This window comes from Heloderma suspectum, chromosome 8 (genome assembly GCF_057233095.1).
Source record: "Heloderma suspectum isolate Gila_16-S chromosome 8, 16-S_ref, whole genome shotgun sequence".
NCBI lineage: Eukaryota > Metazoa > Chordata > Lepidosauria > Squamata > Helodermatidae > Heloderma > Heloderma suspectum.
This window is the reverse complement of record NC_139465.1, coordinates 33,441,690-33,466,472: the sequence shown is the minus strand read 5'-3', so window position 1 is coordinate 33,466,472 and position 24,783 is coordinate 33,441,690. Positions and strand designations below refer to the sequence as shown.

Genomic DNA, 24,783 nt, shown 5'->3' with positions numbered 1-24,783 from the left:
ACCACATGAGTTTGCTATTAGAGAGAGTAATATTGTGCTCAAATAATAACTGCTTTATCTACACTTAGGTAAACTGCTCTATTCCTACACTTTGAATAAAACAAATCATTACCAAAATAATTATCTAGAATGTTACTTGAACATCTGTATTTTTATCAATATAATCACTCCAAAAGTTTTCGTGGAAATTGTCTACCCTTTTAACACTCCCGTTCACCTCATGATCTCACTAGATGCATTAACTTGACAAATACCGCCCTCCTGATCTTTCCAATGATGCAATTTTGCCCATTCTATCTCTTGCTATTACCATCAGATGTATTGAGCCACAGTTGTGGCCTTATGCTAAGGGTGAGATGGATGAATGTTCTGCTGTTATAGCCAGAAATTAAGGGACCAATAGGTTCTACAGCTTGTACTGAGAAAATGGCCCAGTGAATTGATCTACATTGAAAGTTGGCAGTGTAGAAAGATCAGTTTGGGGACGATTTGTGTCATTTTTGAGGTAGAATGGGTAAGATATGGCTTATTTATAGCCATCTAAAGTTTGATGAGGGACTTCATGCACAAACCTCTTTTAATATTCCTGCTCCTGTGAAAGAAAACTAACAAAGTGCACTAAACACAGCATCAGTCCTGTGAAATATTGCTTTAATATTCCTCCCCCAAAACACTTGGATTGGAGGGCCCTGGTAAAACCATTCACTATGATTAGAACCTAGATCTGCCAGTCTCAGAGTTATTCCCCCTCCATTCCTTAGCCTTATATAGAGATTTATAGGAGAAATGTTATAGATTTTTGGAAACATGCTATCTGTGTCTCTGTGTCCCTCTGAACCCCAAAACTTCATGAGCGTTCAAATTTGGATTCAATCTGCTTTGGAGGAGCCTCAGTTTGATTTGGACACCTCCTGAATCAGTCCAAATCAGCCTGATGCAGTTCAGAATTCAGCTGAAACTGAAGTACACCCCTAATCATGACTACAGGAATAAAATAAGAGTTTGTTTCTGCTGCCCTGATGCTAAACAAATTCCCTTGGGAATAAGCATCATTTTGTTGTAGGAAAGGATAATATATTTTTTAAAGTAAAACCAAAATGAGCATCAGTAAATGTGTATGCACTCAGCCGACCACCCCTGGCTGTAAAATGTTTTTAAAAGAAAAAAGAAAAAGGATGCTGCACTGACCAGGATCAGCCCTGTTGGGTACTAGGAATGCCAGGCCAGTCCAGGTGCTGATGTTGGGCTTGTTTGCTGTTGCTGCTCATCACCTCTTGCTCTCTCTACACATGTTCAAGACCTTGCATCTTGTATATAGAGGCAGTAATAGGGATGCACACAAAACTTGTTTCTGTTCTCAAATCATGCAATCCCAAATGCAAATGCAAGCAGGAATATGTCAGGCTTCCCAATCCTCTCAGCTCACACACTCAGGCAATCTGACACTGGACACCAAAATCAGTGAGATTTCTTTATTGCAGGAAATCCCATGGGAACAGCTTTATGGTTACACTCTTCAAAAATCATATAGCTGATGGTCAGTAGCTATAGCGTCTATGTAACTCCATAACAGTCCAAAGCTAAACATTACTACCGTGACTGAGTTCCTCATCGACGTGGTTTCCCCGTTGTCATTCTCCACAGTTCTGAACACAAGGGACTCTGGATTCCTGGGTACCTAATGCAGGTAATCCTTTCATGGGGCTCCAACCCCAGACATGGAAAGGGAATGATTCCTGGAATGAACCCATCAGGCAATGAGGGGATAACTTCTTGAAGGGCCTAAACAAACTACACCCATAGAGAGTCCAATTCTGAATCTTTTGTTGATAACTCCAGGCTACATGGCCAAGGCCTATCAACTCCCAGAACATGCAGGGAGTTCTGTGACACCACTTTTGCATCGGTAAGCCCACACTGCATGCGTCCAGGCAGAGGAAAGTCCACAAGTCGTAGATCAAACCCAGCCTGCCAGTATTCCGAGCTGATGACAAACAGGCACATATAATCCACAGCAACGAGAGTTCAAGTCTATGAAAAGCCTCACAGTACTTTTCATGGCAAGTCCTTAACAATCCAAAGTTGCAGTCCATGTGCCAAGTGCCTCCAAAATAGGGATGGTGGAGAATTTCTCCCCGAATCTTCGGGGGGGGGGGGCTGAGCGCCAACGCATTCGGCCCCCTGAAATTGGCGGTGAAATTCTCTGCCCCCCCGCCCCCCCCGGGATGGGACTTACCTTTGGCGAATGTCCCTCCTGGCGGCGGGTCCCGGCGGCGGTTCGTCGGCCTTTCGTTGGGGGCGGGGGCGGCAGCCGGTCTTCCGACTGGCCGCCGCCACCGCCATTACAAAGTGTAAAAAACCCCCCAACTAGGGATGGCGGAGAATTTCTCCCCGAAACTTCGGGGGGCCAAGCGCCAACGTGTTCGGCCCCCCGAACAAGTTTCGGGGAGAAATTCTCCACACCCCCCCGCACCCCGCACCCCCCCCGGGACGGGACTTACCTTCCCTGAATGTCCCTCCCGGCGGTGGGTCCGGCTGGCAGTTCGTCCGGTGTTCGAGCGGGGCGGGAGCGGCAGCGGGTCTTTTGACCGGCTGCCGCCCCCGCCATTGCAATGAAAGAAAAAAAAAAACACGTCCCCTGATAGGCTACGTGACAATTCACGTAGCCTATCACGGCTAGATTTGCAAAGTCAGCCGTGATAGGCTACGTGAATCATCACGTAGCCTATCACGGGTGACTTAAAAAAAAAAAAAGCGCATACGCGAATGGCGGCCCCTAATTCGCGAATGGCAAATAGCGTTGCCCTTATTTTCGCCGTAGTCTACGTAAACATTTACGTAGACTACAGCAACTAAATAAGGAATGCGAATGGTGGCTCCCTATGGGGGCCGCCATTCGCGTACGCGCTTTTTTTTTTTAAAGTCACCCGTGATAGGCTACGTGACGATTCACGTGGCCTATCACGGCTGACTTTCCAGATCTAGCCGTGATAGGCTACGTGAATCATCACGTAGCCTATCAGGGGACTTTTTTTTTTTTACTTTCGTGTTCGCGGCCGGGCGAGGCGGGAAGCCTCCTCCCCGGCCTGAATTTCGGCCGGGCGAGGCGGGAAGCCTCCCCCCCCGGCCTGAATTTCGGCCGGGCGAGGCGGGAAGCCTCACCCCCCGGCCTGAACTTCGCGGGGGGAGCAGCGAAGCGCTCCCCCCCACCGCGAACAAGCTGCGAGAAAAGGTAAGGGACTTTCGTTCACCCCTACCCCCAACCCCGTGATAGGCTACGTAACGATTAACGTAGCCTATCACGGCTCGATTTCAAAAGTCAGCCGTGATATGCTACGTAAATCGTCACGTAGCCTATCACGGGTGACTTTGAAAAAAAAGGGCGTACGCAAATGGCGGCGGCCTATGGGTGCCGCCATTTGCGTTCCTTATTTGGTCCCGGTAGTCTACGTAAAGTTTTATGTAGACTACGGTGTAGTCTACGTAAATCTTTACGTAGACTACCAGGACCAAATAAGGAACGCAAATGGCGGCGCCCATAGGCCGCCGCCATTTGCGTATGCGCTTTTTTTTTCAAAGTCACCCGTGATAGGCTACGTAACGATTTACGTAGCCTATCATGGCTGACTTTGGAAATCTAGCCGTGATAGGCTACGTTAATCATTACGTAGCCTATCACGGGGTTGTTGTTGTTTTTTAGACTTTGTTTCGCGGCTGGGGAGACGGGGCGCTTCTCCCCGGCCTGAATTTCGGCCAGGCGAGGCAGGAAGCCTCCCTCCCCGGCCTGAATTTCAGCCGGGCGAGGTGGGACAGCTCCCCCCCTTTGCCTGAACTTCGGGGGGAGAAGCGAAGAGCCTCCCCCCCACCACGAAGCACCCCTGCGAAAAGGTGGCTTTCGTATATCCCTACTCCAAAAGCCCAGATGATTATCTATTCAAACAGAATACACTTCAGGCAATGAAGGTGATATGTTCCGAGCAAAGGCTTTTCGCCTTTGCATCAGCTTAAAAGGGAAGGCATGGCTGTGGGACACCCCCTCCAGATCCCTTGACAGACAAGGGCCTTCAGCCTTTCAGCAAGGCCCCTGTCTGAACAGGGCAGCACTGCTTAGCCCCCCTACAGTGATGCTTCAACCTGGGCGACCCTTCTGCAAACCCCACCCCATTTTGGTCAGGTTCTCATGGACAGCTTCCAGCCCCCCTGCTTGCCAAGGCCAGACAAGCAGGTGGACGGGGAGTTGGGTGACTCCCCTGGCTCTGCTCTGAGAACACTGACAGAGAAAGGTCGCACAGACTCTGACATTCCAGAGGCTGAATAGGCCCGAGCCCTTCCAGGCTACTTCTAATCAAATCCTCCTGGCTGTAACCTACAAGGCCCTGACAGAACTGTAATTGGAAGTGATGTTTCATGTAATCAGTTTTCCTACCACAGTTATTTTTTCTTTGCTATTAGTATGTCCACTTGCAGCTCAATCTTGTGAATGCTCCAAACATTTTATTTATTGCATTTATATCCCACCTTTTTTTCCTCCAAGGAACCCAAGGCAGTGTACATAATCCTTCTACTCTCCATTTTATCCTCACAACCACAACCCTGTGAGGTAGGTTGGGCTGAGAATCTGTGACTGACCCAAAGTCACCCAGTGAGAGTTTCCATGGTCGAGTGGGGACTAGAACCCAGTTCTCCCAGCTCTCAGCCCAACACTCTAGCCACTACACCACACTGGCATTTTGTCTGCCTCTCAACCTATGTGTGTCCTGGATCTCACAAATCTGGATTGGCCAATGCATGTGACTCAAGAGTTAAATATGTTGTGGACCCCTTCACAAAATCAGATTCCATATGGATCCCTCCCATGGAATGATTGTGAATCATCAGTGCGTGGTGGAAATATTGGTTGTGTGACTGTGTCTTTAGTGTCATATTGAATGGTTGCATCATTCATCCTTCCAATTATACATTGGTGTGAGATGCATCAGGCTGCAAAAATGAAAAACAAATTGATGTGACAGAGTCATTACTCTATTCAGTTATTTTGGTCATAGAAACTGATATGATTTATACTATGACATGTGGATAGCTTGGTAGGGAGCTTTTCATCACTAATGGGTGTCATAATCATTAATTGCTGGTTGTTGAAGTTTGTCCAGTTAAGTACATTCTTTGGAGTCCACTGGATATTTGATCCATTCAGACAATCCCAGTTCCACTTGATTCATGCCACATGGTCACTGTATGTCTTCTTATTGGGGGGGGGGATGTGTCTTCATTACTTTCTTGTGTCAAAACTTGTAATTCCAACTTTCTCCTGGGCATGAACAGTAATTTTATAATAAGAACATACAGTACAAATGGAATGTGTTGAGCTTGTAAGAAAATTGGCTATGGTATTCTGAATATTTCTCAGCATCAGATACGTCCTTACAGTACCAAACACCTTTGGAGGTCATCCACAGTACAACAGAGCTATGCAGATTTGCTAAAATCATTATGGTTGTACAAGCTGCTGCAGCGTAAATTCATGGATCTGTTTTCCATACATCACAACATTTTACAATCTAGATTTTTTTTTTCCAAGAAAGAAATAGATTACATAATTTAATAGCTTGGCTGTAAAGAGCATGAAGAGTGCCCAGGAGACATAAGCTCATAGTTACTCATATCTGTGGGATTGAGTCTTACCTGCTTCATAATAGTGCATTGTTCACTAAAATATTAGAATGCAATTTTAGACGTCCATGTACTTAAAAAACCTACCAAAGCAACAAAATGGCTTCAGCATATGTACTATTTTATTTGTTGTATGCTGTTGCTTGCTGAATGATCATGAGAACTGCAAATGAAATCGGAGTGCACAAATAAAATGGTAATTAGTCTAATACTGGAGGGATCTTGCAAGCATGGAATACCATAAACCTTTACCTTTCTAAAGAAAACATAGAGCTTTAATAGCCTGACCTCAAATGCTTACTTTGAAGTAGTATGATCTTAATAGATTTACTTGCATAAGTAAAAAAGAGCCCTAGTGGATCAAATCAATGGTCCATCCAGACCAGCATCCTATTTCTCATAGCTGTCAACCAAATGCTTCCAAGAAGTCCACATGTAAGGCAGGAAAGCAACAGACTTCACCTACTGTGGCCCTCAGAAACTCTTATTCAGTGACATGCTGTGTCTCAGCCTGGAGGTTCCATTAGCTATTGGTACTATTAGTCATTGACAGAGTTATCTTTCATGAATTTGTCAAATTTCAATTTAAAGCCATCTAATGCTGCAGTCTTAGGGTCTCCATTTTTATCGATTCGATTTGATTTGATTTGTGCCCTGCCTTTCTATGAAGGAAAATGGCAGCTTACGATCATAAATAAAACTTGATTGAAACAATAATAAAACAAATGCATTAAAACACAATTAAAACCACAACAATAGCAGAATGAAAACAACAACCAACCCAAGAGACCTGCTTACATGCCAAAGGCCTGCTTAAATAAAAAGGTCTTTGCTTGCAAGTGGAAGTATGGCAGAGAGGGAATGAACCTAGTCTCCCTCGGCAAGGCATTCCATAGACTGGGAACAGCCACTGAGAAGGCCCTCTTTTGCATCACCACCAAACGTGCCTCTGAAAGAGGCAGTCTCAAAAGAAGTGCCTCTCCTGAGGCTCTTAAGACCTGGGCAGGCCCACATTGGAGAGGGTGGTCTTTCAAGTAGCCTGGTCCCAAGCCATATAAGTCTTTATAGGTCATAACCAGCACTTTGAATTCAGCCTGGAAACAGACCAGTATCCAGCGAAGCTGTTGTAAGAAGGGAATCATGTGTTCCCTGTAACTGGCCTCAGTCTCTAGGGGCCATGGGATTTATTTGATTTCTCTCCCCACCAGGGTCAGAGGGGGAAGCCCATGCTTGGCAGGGAGATCTGATCTCAGATGCCCCCTCCCAGCCCCTGTGGAAACCGCTGCCACCCTCACCTCTCCAACATTGGAAAGGAGGAGATGTGCAGGCAGGCCCACAGTTCTCATGGCCCCTAAACTCATTGCTATGCCAGCCCTGGATCTGGAATAGATTAATCCCCTCCTATTGCAATGGAATTCATAAAAACAAAACAAAATTTCACTGGAGGGAAGGAAACAGTGGAAATGCTGCTCATCCCTCAATTCTGCCCTGCCAGCATGAGCCTGCCAGGACTTTGCATGCTTCAGATAGGGCCAGTGCAAGGCATTTTGCTGCCTGAGGCAAGGGGCATGATGGCCCCTACCATACAGAAGCTGACTGGATTGGCAGTTGGATTTGACTTCAGTATTGGCAACAGGATAGCATCCTCCATTGCACCTGAAGGCAGCAAGCTAGTTGAGGTTCGCAAGACGGGCTAAGTGGCACATACAGCTGTCCTCCAAGAGAGAGGAATGATCGGGGGGCTCAAGAGGAATACGCAGGAGGCTGCCACTGCTTCTTCCCAGCATCTGCCTGCTGAGCATCTGCTTAACGGTTGGGTCGGCTCTGGCTTCAGAGCAGGGGTGGGGAAGTGCTTTTGGCCAAATGACATCAGGGGGTAGGGCCACGCCTCTGTTGTCAGTGAGTGGGGCCACACTCCTTTGACATCAGTAGGTGAGGCTCTTTGGCTGGGTACCCAGCTTTGCTGCATGTGGGCTTTCCTGGTCAAGGAATGTCCATGCACCACAAAGCCAGGCCCCCAACCAAGGCACCAGCTGGAGGAGCACTCCTCCAGTCAGTGTCTCAGTCGGAGCGGCTTGGCCTGCGCTGCACTTTCCCCCATTGGGAGGATGAGGGCAGGCAAAGCTAGCAGAGAGAGAAACCCCAACCGGAGAGGAAAGGGGATCATTGATTGCTATCTCCAGTCAGTGTTCAGAGATAACAGTGGGTTTTCCATTCCCTGCTAGCCTTCAGGGGTGGGGCTTTTGGGAAAGGCCCAAACTTCCCAATTGGCCAGCCTGGGAGATAACAGTAGGATTGCTCTGCCTGCCTCCATCTTATAGCATTGAACTCCATAAATTAATGATTATGCTCAGGATTGCAAAATGCCGGCGAAGCAGCTGTGTTAGCCTGTTGCAGCAAAAGCAAGAGAGTCTTGTGGTCCCTTAAAGGCTGACAGATTTAATGTGGCATAAGGGTTTGTGAATGACTTGGGCTCACCTGTATCTGATGATAGGAGCTGTGGTCCATGAAAACATATGCCTCAATAAATTGGCTAGTCTTTAGAATGCTGCATGATCACAAAACCTCAGACCCAGATGTAGCTGCTTGCTTGTTTTCTTACTCTAAAGTAAGCACAGGGGCCTGATAGAGATTGGGACCATAGCATGGAGATAGGGGCTTTATCCTTTGCCCCATGCTGTGGCCCCAGTGAAGAAAAGGGTCCACATGCCTGTAATTTTCATTGCCAGAGAGTTAATGCCCCTTACTCCTCATGACAGAGTCCCAATCCAGATTGGGTCCCTTACATTTACTTTAGACTAAATAAGGCAGTGGAGGGTGGGGGAGAGGTAGCTGCTAGCTACATCTTTAAAGTAATGTGTAACTTCACCCTCAGATTCATAAAGTCTTGGGTTTTCTTTGCCAGTATTTATGGCTGAGCTAAAAACTTTACATCTGGGTACCACTCAAACATCTAAATCCAGTGTTTCAAATCAATTGTCAGTGGCTGCAAATGGATATTAAATATTCTTGCTTGTATAATGGCTGTCATATACAACAAAATGTTTGACTGACATATTCCTGCTTTTGCTAAAGGCTTTGGGGAAAGGAAGGTCGTTTTGTATCAGCACTATCAATTTAGAGGCATACACACAGAAACATGTTCCAGCTTGTTTTGTAAATATATATTAAAATGCCAAGTTGGAGCAGAGGCCATAAAAAAGTCTAATTGTGTAAATTGCACCTGGATTCTTGTCCTCCCTCCCTCCCTCCCTCTCTCTCTCTCTCTCTTTCTCTCTCAATTAACAAGTTCTTTCCTTTATGGATTCAGCTGAATAGAATATTAAGAGATGGTAGCAAGTTGCACATAATGGACTTAGCATCCACTGATAATGAACCATGTAGGGATTTGGACATCATTGTTGGGTAAATACTGTGCACTAATCTGAAAACAGTTTCCCCATAATATATCAGGGTGATTTCATACAGTGTAAGAAGTCCTGGATCAGCCCAACAAAGATTTGCCCAGGGGTGACTTTGACATGTGTATTTAGGAGACATGGTTGGGTAGATGATGACATTGTTTAAAAATCTGGAACATAATCCATCCTGTTTGCTGAATAAGTGCATCATGTAATTAGGGATGTCTGAGAAATCTGCAATAGATTCAAATGAGTTTGGATTTCTATGAATCCAGCCTGTGGATTTTGCAGCTGACCAGCTTTTTCTGAATTGCTTTTCACTGTTGGGCAGGATTTTCACTAATTCACATTTGCACTCATTTGCATTAAGTAATGTGCATTTGTGCAAGTGCAATGTGCTAATGTGAATTAGCAGTAATGGGAATTAGCACTAATGTGATTTACGCTAGTAGAATGAAATTCTGGTTAAAAAAATCAGAGGCTGTCAATGAGCGGACAATGGAATGAAAGATGCCTGGCCATCTGTGAAACACAGATGTAATGGATTTAACAAAAGCTGTGCATCCCTATATGTAATCAGACCCATGGAAGAGCTTGCTTAGGCCAGTCCAGGACCAATTGTATGACATATAGAAGTGCAATGACCAGTCAAGCCAAGTTATCTTTGGCCACTTTCAGCTAGGGATGGTGAAAGAGTCCAAAGAGGGGGTAGAATCTGACCCCCCCAACCACCCAGACCCCACTCGCCAGGCTACGGTGGGCTCACTTGCCCACTTGGCAACTGGAGGGAAGTGCTCTGCCTATCTGTTGCCTTATTGAGTTGCCATTGTGTGCAGAAATTGTGGCTTGGTTACTTCTGCAAGTCTAATGCTGTATCTACCTCTTAGGAATGGTGCAAGTGCCTGATTCCATCTGGGAATCCATCCAGTGGAACCCCCCCTGCCCACACCCCTGAGCCCTGCTCACCAAGACCCTGCCCCCACTTGTCCCCTGCCTGTGCTTGTTGAGTGGCCTGGACTCACCTCGTTGGCCTTGTCGAGCTCCACAGCTACCATTTTTTGAAAAATAAAATTGCGGTCGCAAAAATGTACATATTTGCACATGCATGAAATGCACATTTTTTGTGAAAGTGCGCATTTTTACACATAGTAAATATGCACATTTGCAAAAATATGCATTTTCACGCATACACAAATATGCGCATTCGCAAAAATGCACATTTTCATGAGTACGCAAATTTTCATGATCGCCATTTTATTTTTTAAGAAATGGCGACCACGGAGCTCGACAAGGCCACTGGGGTGAGTGCGGGCTGCTCACCGAGGATGGGAGGGGCTCAAGAGCAGTCTGGGGACTGGCAAGTGGGGGCAGGGGCTGGGCGGGTGTCCAGAGAACCCAGATGGGGGTGCGTTCGCACATCCCTACTACAGCTGCCTTAAAGGGGTGCTGACTCAACATTACAGGCATAAAGGGCCCTTTACCCCTGTAATGTTGAGTCATGGCCCTTTTAAGGCAGCCATAGAAACAACATTAGATTTGCTGAAGTAACCAATTTCTACACACAATAGCAACTTGGTAAGGCAACGGATGGCTCCACAGCACATCCCGGGTGGTTGCCAAGCCATCCCATAGCCATCCCATACCTTGCATGGGCAGGCAGCAAGGGTGGCTCATTGATCACCTGATGGGACCAGACAGGGATGAGTCCATTCAGCCCTACTTTCAGCGGCATAATCGCCATTAGCTTTTAAAATGCTTTGCAACGTGAGCCAAAACCTATGAGATCTGTGAAATCAGTAATTAGATCGCCTAATGTTTTCATTTTTACCTAACAAGAGCCAGAATTGATTGGACTAGTGGTATTGATGTAGGTGGGATGTGATCCTGCACTGTTTCCATGATATAAATTGTGCCCCCGTTGAAACTTGGATTTCTCCTGCTGCAGAAAACAATGCTTTCCTTAGCATAGCAAATAACAGCACTGAGAAGTAATTTCAATCAAAGAAATGTGGGGGGTATTTTTCCAGAATCACTACTCCAATCAAATTGGGACACACACACACACACAGCTGCTTTTAAGTAAAAATAAAATAGAATGTTTGGAGATCTGAGATTGGATTAGGAAATTGTGATTGGATTCATATGTTTGCACATGGGTTCAGGGGCCACTTTGAATCCTAGCCATGGAAGATAAGATAAACCCAATATATATGCAGGATAAGGGAGTATTTTCTGGTTGATGAGAGATTTTATTCCACAAGCAACTTCTCAGATAATGGATCATTTTTGCTTGATTTATAGGACGTTATTGGATGGCATATACTAGCTCCATTGTTTTAGTGAATGAAGTGGAACCCAGGATCTGATGCAAAGTTTTTTGAATTAGAATGATTTGGTGTTTGGTGTTTTTCTTAAACTCTAGAAGCTGATTTGATGTTAATGCATTTAACAGTTGATCACCTACTCAGTGTTTGGTATTGAAAGAAAGAAAGAAACAAAACAAAAAACACGGTGTGTGTTTTTCTTTGAAGGCCTCAGTATGGTGGCAAGTTCTGTCAGGGCTCAAGTCGCATTTATCAACTTTGCAGTGTTCAGCTGTGTGCATCTAATAGCCCCGAGTTCCGTGCCCAGCAGTGTGCAGAATACAACAGCAAGCCTTTCCGTGGATGGTACTACAAATGGAAACCCTACACAAAAGTGGAAGGTAAGCCACTAACAGCACCAGACTAATTTCTTGTAGGCCTTGCATGATTTATTTGAAAATCTGATATCCTGCCTTACCATCACCACAGACCCTCAAGTCAGTTTGCAAAAGATTAAAATAATCTCCAATAAAATCCCACATGGAAAACAAGCAAAAAAGAAAAAGAAAAAGTCGACAGCAGTGGAGAAAAACGAAAAGCCCAGGCAAACAAAACTGTTTTGAATTGCCATCTAAAGGCCAAAAAGAGATATTAAAGTAGAACTGGTGTAGTGGAGTGACTAAGAAATTGAGCTGTGAATCAGGAAGTCCCCAGTTTGAATCTCACCTCTGCCATGAACTCATTAGGTGCCTTTTAGGTAGGACACTTTCTCTTGGCCTCAGTAGTCCCATCTGCAATATGGTGGATAATAATACTGACTTGTCTTAAAGGTTTAAGAACATAAGAGCCATGCTGGGTCAGACCAAGGGTCCATCTAGTCCAGTGGCCAACCAGCTGCCCACAGGAAACCCACAAGCAGGACATAAGTGCAACAGCACCCTCCCACCCATGTTCCCCAGCAACAGGTGTACATAGGCATACTGCCTCTGATCCTGGAGGTATCATATAGCCATCAGGACTAATATCCATTGACAGACTTCTCCTCCATGAATTTGTCTAACTCCCTTTTAAAGTCATACAAATTGGTGGCCATTACTATGTCTTGTGTTAGCAAATTCCATAGCTTAACTATTTCCTGTGCGTTTGTTGTAACGATTACAACTTCATAATGTATGTAATCCTGAACACTTGAAAGCGCTATTCACATTTTAAGTATTAAGTACTATTATTATAGTTCTGGGGAGGGTGTTCCACACTCAAGGTGCCACCACAGGAAAGACCCTATCCCTGGTTATCACATGCCTAACTTTCTAAGACAGGACATCCGTGCCCCCCCACCCTTGCTGGCCATGGCCACAGCGGATGATTCTACTAGGCATAATCCTATGAGAGAAGGTTGTCCATCTATCTATGGTTTTAGACCTAGCACCTGGTCTCATGCCTAGAAACAAACTGGAATGCAGAGAAGGTATTTTAACACTGATGAGATTTCATCCACTCTGTAGGCTATTCCAAAACAGTATGATTGTCCAAACAAGTGTTCTGGCTTCTTCTATCCATTTTCTTCCTTGTGTTGCCAGCAGGCTCCAGGATGGAACATCAACATTGTTTGTCTGTCTGTCTACCCGTCCGTCCATCCGTCCATCCGTCCGTCCATCCGTCCATCCGTCCACACTATAATGTATAATGGGCCCTTTTCATGTCTTTTCAGAGGAAGATCGCTGCAAACTCTACTGCACAGCAGAAGATTTTGACTTTTTCTTTGCAATGTCCAACCGAGTGAAAGATGGAACCCCTTGCTCCCCATACAGAGATGACGTGTGCATTGATGGGATTTGTGAAGTAAGATTAAGCTGACAATTCTCTCCATCACAATGCTTTGAAACAGTGCAGTGGCAGAGCATGTACTTTGCATGAAGAAGGTCTCAGGTTAAAGAATCCAAGTGGCAGAGCTGGCAAAGATGTTTGATCTTGGAGAATTGCTGACAAGCGGAGCCTGGCCCATATGGACCATTGGATGGAGTCAAAATAAGGAAGGAGTGGACAACATGAGGCCATTGTTGCTTCCTGGTGCAGCCTGCCAAAGCATTGCCAGCTTGCCACCGATTCTCGGTTGAAACCCAAATTTCTGCTGAAATTTGGCTTCCACAGCAGTAGTAAATAGTGGTTTGCTACTGCTACGGAAGTGTAAAATGGCCAAATCTCACTTGAAATCACTTGTAAGGCACAATCACAAACAATTCCAACAAGAAGAAAAGGTGGAAGACAACAGAAGAAGCCAATGTGGCTTCACAAAAAGCTTAGGGATGACCTGAAAACAAAAAAGGACACATATAGGAAGTGGAAAGAAGGCCAAGTAACAAAGGAAGAGTACAGGCAGGTAGCACAGAATTGCAGGGATGGCGTCAGGAAGGCTAAAGCGGAGAACGAGGTGAGGTTAGCGAGGGATGCTAAAAACAACAAAAAGGCTTTCTTCAGCTACGTGCATAGTAAAAGGCAGAGGAAAGAAATGGTTGTTCAGCTATTAAATAAGGATGGCAAAATGATAACAGAGGACAAAGAAAAGGCAGAGGTGCTCAATTCCTACTTTGGCTCAGTCTTAGGGACAAATGCCAAGTTCTGCACCTAGGAAAAAGAAACCAAATGCACAGTTACAAGATGGGGGATACGTGGCTCAACCACACTACAAGCGAGAAGGATCTTGGAATTGTTGTCGATCACAAGCTGAATATGAGCCAACAATGTGATGTGGCTGCAAAAAAGGCAAATGCTATTTTGGGCTGCATTCATAGAAGCATCGCTTCCAAATCCCGGGAAGTACTAGTTCCCCTCTACTCAGCACTGGTTAGGCCTCATCTGGAGTACTGTGTCCAGTTCTGGGCACCACACTTTAAGAAGGATGCAGACAAGCTGGAGAGGGTTCAAAGGAGGGCAACAAAGATGATCAGGGGACTGGAAACAAAGCCCTATGAAGAGAGACTGAAAGAACTGGGCATGTTTAGCCTTGAGAAGAGAAGACTGAGGGGAGATATGATAGCACTCTTCAAGTACTTGAAAGGTTGTCACAGAGAAGAAGGCCAGGATCTCTTCTTGATCATCCCAGAGTGCAGGACACGGAATAATGGGCTCAAGTTACAGGAAGCCAGATTCCGACTGAACATCAGGAAAAACTTCCTGAGTGTCAGAGCAATACGGCAATGGAACCAATTACCTGGGGAGGTGGTGGGCTCTCCCACACTGGAGGCCTTCAAGACGAGGCTGGACAGCCATTTGTCAGGGATACTCTGACTTGGATTCCTGCATTGAGCAGGGGGTTGGACTCGATGGCCTTGTAGGCCCCTTCCAACCCTACTATTCTATGATTCTATGATTCTATGAGATCTGGCCAATTTAGGCTTCCTAAGCAGTTTACCACCAAAAATTGTTGGCAAACTGGCAGGTTTTTTCTGGTACCCCATGGAATGCGGCCTGGGTGGGGGGAATGGTCCCAGGCCCCTGAAGTTGCACCCCCCTGGTATAAGGTCATAGAATCATAGACTCATAGAATATTAGGGTTGGAAGGGGCCTACAAGACCATCTAGTCAAACCCCCTGCTCAGTGCAGGAGTTCAAGTCAAAGCATCCCTGACTGATGGCTGTCCAGCCTCGTCTTGAATGCCTCCAGTGTGGAAGAGCCCCCCACCTCCCTAGGTAATTGGTGCCATTGTCATATTGCTCTAACAGGAAGTTTTTCTTGATGTTCAGCCGGAATCTGGCTTCCTGTAACTTGAGCCTATTATTCTGTGTCCTATACTCTGGGATGATCAAGAAGAGATCCTGGCCTTCCTCTCTGTGACAACCTTTCAAGCGATCAGATCTCCCCTCAGTCTTCTCTTCTCAAGGCTAAGCATGCCCAGTTCTTTCAGTCTCTCTTCATGGGGCTTTGTTTCTAGTCCCCTGATCATCTTTGTTGCCCTCCTCTGAACCCTCTCCAGTTTGTCTGCATCCTTCTTAAAGTGTGGTGCCCAGAACTGGACACAGTATTCCAGATGAGGCCTAACACGTGCTGAGTAGAGGGGAACTAGGACTTCCCGGGATTTGGAAGCTATGCTACTATTAATGCAGCCCAAAATAGCATTGGCCTTTTTTGCAGCCACATCACATTGTTGGCTCATATTCAGCTTGTGATCTACAACAATTCCAAGATCCTTCTCACTTGTAGTGTGGTTGAGCCACATATCCCCCATTTTGTAACTGTGCATGTGGTTTCTTTTTCCTAGGTGCAGAACTTGGCATTTATCCCTATTAAATTTCATTCTGTTGTTTTCTGCCCAGCACTCCAGTCTATCAAGCTCACTTTGAATTTTGTTTCTGTCTTCCAGGGTATTAGCTATACCCCCCCCACACACACAATTTTGTGTCATCTTCAAATTTGATCAGCATTCCCTGCACCTCCTCATCCAAGTCTTTAATAAAAAATGTTGAAGAGCACTGGGCCCAGTTCTGAGCCCTGTGGTACCCCGCTCATTACCTCTCCCCAGTTTGAGAAGATCCCATTGATAAGCACTCTTGCAGTCCAGTTCTATAGCCAGCTGTGGATCCACCTGATCGTTGTTTCATCTAGCCCACTTTGAGCTAGTTTGCTAATCAGGATATCATGGGGCACTTTGTCAAAAACTTTGCTAAAGTTTAGGTATACTATGTTCACAGCATTCCCACAGTCCACAAGGGAGGTTACATGATCAAAAAATGAGATCAGATTCATCTGGCAGGATTTGTTCTTGACAAATCCATGTTGGTTTCGAGTAATCACTGCATTGTTTTCAAGGTGCTTACAGATTGATTGCTTTATAATCTGCTCCAGAATTTCCCCAGGGATTGATGTCAGATTGACTGGTCTATAGTTCCCAGGTTCCTCCTTTTTGCCCTTTTTGAAGATAGGGCAAGATCACGTCATAAGTTAATTTTTAGGGGGAGCGGGGAGAGCAACAGACAACCAATCTTCCCTTTATAGAAAAGGCAGCTGTTCCTTTGTGTACCCTCTTTCACTCATACTTTCTTTGTTGCAGCAAGTAGGGTGCGATCGTCGGCTTGGATCCAAAGCTGTTTTGGATGCTTGTGGAGTTTGCAAAGGAGACAATTCTACATGCACATTCTTCTCAGGCCATTATTTGACTCAGCATAAAATGAATGGTAAGAAAACCATTCCTTGTGACAATTAACCAAGTATTTCTTGGTATTTTCTCCTTACAAGACTACTTGTAGTTCAGGATTCCTGAAGTTGAAAACTGAGGTATGAGTTAGAGGTACATGTAGGAATTAGATCCAGCATATCATTTGTTTGTTTATCAAGATAATTTATCCCATTTTTCCTGACCCAATGGCCCTCCAAGATGGCTAAGAGTCATAAAATAAAATAGTGCATTAATACTATACAAGCCAATCTCACATTAAAAAACCAGGAAATCAAAATAATTAGCAAAAATTTATTAGACAGCATCAAAAGATATTATAACATCAGCTGTCATAATTAATATAATGCAGCTTCAGGTACAGACTCCATGCACTGACCTAAGCCAAATGCTCACTGGAACAACAGCATCTTGACTTTATGCCTACAAATGGGCAGTAGAGCACAGGTGAATGGGACAAAGCAATAAGTTCCCAAAACAGGGTGCCACTACTGAAAAGGCCATTCCTGTGTCCCCATCCATTGTACTTCCAATGTGCTAGCACACTGAGCAGGTCCACATCCAAGGATCAGTCTCTGGATGCTTCATATGGGTGGAGGGCAGTGGTCCTTTAGATAACCTTGGCCTCAAACTATTTAGGGCAGGGATTACACTGATAGGATTACACTGAATACCAGTTTCAGGAGTGGGGGCAGCAGGGGAGACCAATTACTTGAGGGCTTCCTGGAAGCTTCTGAGTGGCCAGTGTGGGAAGCAAGATGCTGGAGTAGATGGGTGTTTGGCCTGATCCAGCAGGGCTCGCTGTATGTTCTTCTAAGTGCTGGAGAGGGGAAAGCCCACCTCAGTGGTGCCATTTAATTCATCTTCTCCTTCCTGACTTCCCATACTGGAAAAGGGTGGTAAGGAGGAAAGCAGGATGGCACCAAAGAGCCAGCTCACAAATATATTCACCCATTGACATTCATTTGATGACCGATAGTTGAATGTATGAAGGGACCCCATGTGTGAAAAACATTGAGTTGGATCCAGACTGAGTTACTTGAATTTAGGTCCTATGGAAATCAATGTGACAGTCGTGACTGCTTAGTTCCCACTGATTTAAAATGCAACTGAATGCAACTAACTCAGTCTCAATCCAACCCATTATGTTTAAGGAAGAGTGAGGAGACATTGGAAGTCTTATTCATGCCCTTTCATCTGTGGTGGCTCATTTACACACGAGTCACCATTCGATGTAACAGCCCTTCAAATAGCAAACTGGCACATGTGAACCAGTCCAAAGGAAATTTTGCTTTGGTTCTTCTTGTTCATTTTCCCAGAGCCTCACTCTCTGTGATCTTACAATGTTTGGAAATTTGTAAGTGGGAAACATAGCAGAGCTCACATGACACATACTGTGGCACTTATAGGAATGGTAGCCAAGTGGCTAAAAGACTTATAGCCTTCTCCAGTTGAAGAAGTCCTTGGTTCAACCCTTGCCTTTGCCGTGAACCCACTTGGTAGCCATAAGTAGGTATGCTTTCAACATTCCCCTCTGCTGAATCTCTCTCCAAATTTTGGGTTCCATATCACTTAGTAGGGCAGAACCAATCATGTCATAATTTGGGATTATTGTTATTAACATTTCTAATAGAGAAGATCCTGTGGTACTTTGAATAAAAGAGGGTGCTAACCTTCCAACCAGAATAAAACACTACACTTTCCCTTGATTTAGATTATTACCCCATCGTTACGATTCCAGCAGGAGCTCGCAGTATTGAAATCCAGGAGTTGCAAATGTCCAGCAGCTACCTTGCAGTGCGCAACTTGAACAAGAAATATTACCTAACCAAAGACTGGACAATTGACTGGCCTGGGAAACTCTACTTTGCTGGGGCAATGTTTGACTATCAGCGCTCTTTTAACCACCCAGAGAGGCTTTCTGCATCTGGGCCAACTAATGAGACACTTGTGTTTGAAGTAAGCTTACTTTTTTAATTGTATCCTTGATGTCTGTTTGAGAATTACCAATGACCGGTTTAGGCTGGTGCAGTATCTGTCCAACAGGTTAAATTGTGTAAAGAGTGAGTCATGGTCCTGTTTGCAAAGTCATGCTAGAAGAGTAAGAGTTTTAATACTCGTTTACAAAGGCCTGTTAATTCATTTCAGATTTGCAGAGAGATGTCAGTTGCATCAAGTAAGGCAGAACTACATGTTAGGAGGGTCAGAAAAGAAGGGCAGTTAGAGACAGTTGGAGTGTATAATGAAGTCAGTCATATGCACACTGATCTAGATCCTCACGTCATGCCCAACGAGCCAGTCACAAATAGGAATGGGTAAGAAATTAGTTGGGTTCGTGTTTTAGCAAACCCAGCTTCAAATCCACACTTCCCAAACATATGCATGAACTGGAATGCAAACACCTTCCCAAAGTTCACAACATACTTTGTGAATCAAAAGATGCAGACAGAAAATGCATTTACTAGGAGGATTATTTTTGCATTTCAGGACATAGTGATATCGTCTCATCTACCAAGACATCCTTCAGTTCCACAGTGCAGTGTAAGATGGTATTAATGATGTAGGGACACTTATCAATACCAGGAGAAGAATATAAAGATGAGATACTAGGAATGTAATTTAACATCACATAGTGCCTTGTATTATTGGGAGTGCATGAACATTTGACATCGGCTTATACTGACTTGTAGACCATTGGTCCATGTAGCCCACTATTGTCTACTCTCACTAGCAGTGGGGGCCTCAGACAGGGGGTCTTTCCCACTTTTTCTCCATGAGATAACTGGAGATACCAGGGTTTGAAAGTGGGATGTCTGCATGCAAAATATGTTTCCTACCACTTAGCTATGCCCCCATTCCTCCAAATCCAGTGGTGCCAAGAATCAAACTCCATTCACAATTCTTAAACCTGCAACCTGAGATTCTTGCATTGAGCAGGGGGTTGGACATGGTGGTCTTATAGGCCCCTTCCAACCCTACTATCCTATGATTCTGTGATTCTAACCTTCTGCTCTGCAGGAAAATCCCTACCCACAAAGGACTCACTTTGGAGTGGAAGCTCTGTTCACATAAGCTAAAATCTGAATAACTAACCAAATTACAAAATTAACTTAGCTATGGATTATATAGCACATGGACATTGCCAGACATTTCTGCCTGACTTAAGGGCCAAACAACATTTCTAGCCTTAGCTTCTCAGTGTATTTGGAAGAACAGCTCTTTGCTTTTACAGTCTATTTTATTCTCCCATGAGTTCCTGTTAGAACACCCCCCTGAATTTTGATTGATATACCAACACCACTGTGATGGACAACTAGCACAAAGGTAGCTGTGTTAGTCAGTGCAGCAAAACCAAGAAAGAGATGAGTGGCACAATAAACGTGATAGTCTTTAAGATGCCACAAGACTGTACTGTTGTGGGTTTTTATTGATGAATAGGGGTTTTAGTAACTAGAAACCATACAATACATGTAGGAAAATATATTTCAGAATTATATAAAGTGGTCATGGTGGTAACATTTGTTGCCATCCACTACGGCATATAGGCAGGTTAGTATTCTCAGGCCCTGGACTGTCCCTACTTAGCCAGGCTGATCATTGGACCCTACCATTAAGTTACAGTTGAACAACAAGGTATTCCTGAATTCTGGCATGTACCTTTATCTTTTGATTGTCTATTATTCCTGACTGCTGGCTTGCTATTTTCTCCTGCCTCCTGCTTAAGGTGGCCAGATGCAGAACACTGATAGCCTTCCTGGAGGAGAAGGCTATCAATGGCTACTAGTCCTGGTGGCTCTAGTATCAGAGTATCCCTATGTACACTGGGGAACATGGGCGGGAGGGTGCTGTTGCACTCATGTCCTGCTTGTGGGTTTCCCATGGGCAGCTGTTTGGCCACTGAGTGAACAGAATGCTGGATTAGAAGGACCCTTGGTCTGATCCTGCATGGCTCTTCTTATGTTCTGATGTTCTTAGGAATTTCAGCAGGTGTAGTTTGCCATGAAACCTTCACCTGCTGAATTCCCCTCTTCTAAACAATTATGAGACATGCAGGAGCTCTTTTGTATTTGGCCATCCGAGTCCTGGTTTGTCCCTCAATCCTGACTCACTCTTCAGTCCAGACCTCTGGCTTCATCCCACAGTTTCTGGTTTCCAGCCTACCTCAGACCACTGCCTATAACTCAGCCCTGATAGGTGCAACAGGTTGAAATCTGTTTAAAGGATAACTAAAATAATTCCCTATACAATCTCAGAGTAACATTCAACATGCAATCCTGTACGCACTTACTTTGGAGTACATCTCATTGAACTTGGTGGGGTTTACTTCTGAGTAGAAATGTATAGGGCTGCATTACCACTTATCCTTTGGATTAAGCCAGTTCCTCTTGAAGAGGAGTCACAAGACTTGAAATACATTAAACCAATCAGTCCCTTTCTCTGCACCTTTGAGATCTGCTTTTCTCTTCAAATTTTTGAATGCAGACCAAGAGTTTAAATAAGTCTAGCAAGGTTTCTGCAAGGATTCTCCACATCCATAGAAATAAAGTCTGGACTCCATAATCAGGGAATAAAGTAAACACAACTACTTTCAATGGCATTTCTTCATCGCTTTCTCTTCAAGGTTGCTTGCTCAGATTCAGGACATCCAATCTTTGCAGTCCACTCAGGATATCTATGCATTTCAGACCAGGTATCAAATATGAGAGGAGTTCTGAGGCATCATAAACTAAGGCCAAAGGGAATCTTTGTCAGAGAATCAGACTGAGATCAATTCTCATAAGGTGGAATTGGAATATAGGAGCAGGGGGGACCAGGTCACTAGGTTGTCTGGGCCGGGTAACCAGGAGAGGCTTGCAAAGGCAGGGAAGCGTCATTGAAACCAAGAGAAGTGGAATGAGGATAAGAGCCTGAGGTCCATGTAGAGAGGCTTTGTTTCACAAAGTCTATGGACAGTAAATAGGAGACAGTATAAGGACAGAAACAAGAAGTGGGTCAGTTCAGAGAGTACAGAAAATGCATGGAGAGAGGAGTGATAACCGCATCTACTGGACCTGCTCTGCATCATTGGGTCCTGTTGGCCCCATCCCAACTTCCTCATATTAGCTAGATGGTTGCACATAGCACATACCTCCAGTTGTACATACATAGGCACCTCTACAACAGGTGCTTCCACACAGGTGCCTGCACCCTGTGATCACACAGGGTTCCTGATAGCATGGAGTTGCCTATGGCTGTACAGCTCTATGCTCACAGGTGCCCCTTTCAGACCTTCTGGCAAATGCACAGAGACATGGCCATTTCTCAGTATTCTGTCCCACATCCTCAACATTCTGTTACACTGTAGTGTGACCATGAAACACAAGCCAGGTAGGATTATGCAGGTGATTGGTTCTCAGTAGGTAGAGAATAGAGGCAAAGTAGGGGAAGGCACTGGAACTCTCCATTCTTCAAACTTGATGCTGTCTTATCTAAAGAGCATCACACTGATCAATGTTACCGAGATACATAACCAGCATGGTGTAGTGGCTAGAGTATTGGACTGGGAGTCGGGAGATCCGGGTTCTAGTCCCCACTCAGCCATAAAGCTCACTGGGTGATTTTAGACCAGTCACAGACTCTCAGCCCAACCTACCTCACAGGGTTGTTGTTGTGAGGATAAAATGAGGAGGAGGATTATGTATGCCACCTTGGGTTCCTTAAGGAGGAAAACAGGTGGGATATACATGTTAATAATACTAATACTACTACTAATAATTCTCATGTACCTTACATGGTTCTTTTAAAGATTACTGAGTTATAATTGATATTATGAAGCACTTGAAACACTAAAGGCACAATCCTATGCATGTTTAATTGGAAGTAAGTCCAACTGTATTCAGTGTGGCTTACTCACAAGATAACGATGACAATGACGTCACCATCAGCAACAACAATAGCATTGACATGGCGATCCAGGCTGCATATTTATTCAGTGGAATAAATCCCATTGAATTCAATGGGTCTGAATAGACATGCATATGATTGTGCTATTAGGTTGCAATTCTGAAGTCCTTCTCTTCCTTTTCCTCCTCCTCTTCCTCTTCCTCTTCCTCCTCCTCTTCCTCTTCCTCTTCCTCCTCCTCTTCCTCTTCCTCCTCCTCTTCTCCACTACGACCACCACCACCACTACCATCATTACACCTTAGACTGTGGATGCTTGGGAAGCCAAAGTAGGCAGTAAACATGGGAATCCTTTTGCTTGTGAATGCTTCCTGAAGTCAAAAGCATACACTATGTACACCTTGCTGATTGTGAGCTGACCGAAGCCTGTGAAAGCTGATATAACAAAAACACAGCATCTTAGTGGATTCTGAGCCTAACTCTGCAAAAATAGGCTGATTCTGGCTGAAGGGGAAAAAATGGACCAAAATAATAGCTATGTGATAGGACAATGATCATCTGCCATTGTAAATTAATAGCAGCTTTTCACATATGGTTTTGGTAATGTAGTTGTGTCATCTTAAGTGGAGACATGCTGGAGACTTTTTTAAAAAATGTAATCCAGTTAAATGCTTAACACTAAAACATTTTGTTGAGATTCTGGCATAGGTAATTTAAGGTCATCTGGTTTTAATTTATAGAACTTGTTCAAAGAATTGCAGGGTGGTGATGGCTTTGGACAAGGAAAAAACTTATTGTGGGTTCATCATTGCCTGAATGGTGGCACAGCCTTAGAAATCATGGTTGTAGAAAGAAGAAAAGGGCATGAAGCCACAATCCAAGTTAGGCTCAAAGTACATATTATACAGAATCCCTGTGAGTTTTCTTCTTCCTGTCTGTCTGTCTGTCTTTTAAATCCAAAGCAAACTGGGACAGGCTGCATCTAAAAAGGAGAAGGGTGGTCTGGGAGAGGCGGCTTAACTGAAGAAGTGAAGACCCAGTATCTTTCCCCCTGTGGGGGTGAAAAAGCAGCTTGGGGAGGGTGAGTTTGAAATAAAAGTGACAGTGGGGAAGGGTTAAACAGCCTCTCCCCCATGCATGTTTCTTCTGCTCAGATGCAGCCTGCTCCACACTGCTAAAATCAAATGCAAAGGAAAAGAGTAGTGGAAGCCATCTTAAGGTGTAGTTTGAGCCTGGGATATCAGCTTGATATCAGCCTTAAATGGTTTGGGACCAAGTTACTTGAAGGACCACCTACACCCATATCAGCCTGCCTGCACTTTAAGATCAGAAAGAGAGGCCCTTCTGATTTGCCCACCTGTGAGAGCAGTCAGGTGGGTGAACACACATGAGAGGGCCTTCTCTGCAGTGGCCCCACATCTTTGGAACAAGCTGCCATTGGAGGTCTGCCATGCCCCATCACTGCAGACTTTTAAGAAGGCCTTGAAAACATATTATTTTACCTTGGCCTTCTATTAATATGACTGCTACTTCTGCTGTTAACATCACTGTTGGTTTTATTTGCTGTTTTAATTGTTGGCTTATATTGTTTTTATGTTCTTATCACTTTGAATATTATAACTGTTTTTATGTATTTTATTGTTGAAAGCTGCCTTGGGAGGGCTTCTCCCCTGAAAGGTGGCCAAGGAATATTTTAAATAAATAAATAAATAAAATTTATGGCATGACTCTAGAAATGTTCAATAATGATGATGATAGCAACCACCACCACCACCTAGTAAGAAAAACACCTGCTTCCATCTTTTGAAACTGTTGGATGGTGGGGAGGGAGGGTGTTTTTATTATTATTATTATTATTATTATGACCTGTCACAGAATTAATGGAAATATTGCAGCTTTCCACAAAGCTGACTGATACTGAATGAGGGAATTATGAAATCCCCATAAAATACGATGTGTTTATCTCTACTGCAACATGTAAGAGATGGATGGAACACTTAACAAAGTGGCAATCACTCAGAAAAAGGAACCTATCGGATATCCTCAAAGCAGGAAAAGATGATTAATTAAAATTGATAAATCATTTCCTCCACTCTTTGTTGACGGGGAAAATAGAGGAAGGAAACCAGGTGGAAGGACTTTACTGATCATTTAGCAGCCACTGGGTGAAAGCCAGCATGGAATTCGAAAGCTTTACTTTTATTATTAGCTACTAGATGATAAATTAGCTCTGATTTCCCCTGAAGAGAGTATGTGTTGGACAGAGCAAAGCCTTGCTTATGGGATACAGATGTAAATTTAATGTAAAGGATAAAAGAGTTCCGCTTAAGTGAAAGAGATTAGATGGGCTGTATCCTTA

General features: G+C 44.4%; 1 protein-coding gene across 1 annotated transcript in view; it reads left to right on the top strand.

Annotated features, from left to right (window-relative positions):
* The window catches only part of ADAMTS18 (ADAM metallopeptidase with thrombospondin type 1 motif 18), a 185,465-nt gene that overhangs the window by 118,218 nt on the left and 42,464 nt on the right, over window positions 1–24,783 (top strand). The window contains exons 13-16 of the mRNA XM_084811929.1: window positions 11,603–11,775; window positions 13,086–13,216; window positions 16,422–16,545; window positions 18,259–18,503. Of these exons, the coding sequence (XP_084668055.1) occupies window positions 11,603–11,775; window positions 13,086–13,216; window positions 16,422–16,545; window positions 18,259–18,503 (673 nt within the window). The remainder of the gene's footprint in view (window positions 1–11,602; window positions 11,776–13,085; window positions 13,217–16,421; window positions 16,546–18,258; window positions 18,504–24,783) is intronic.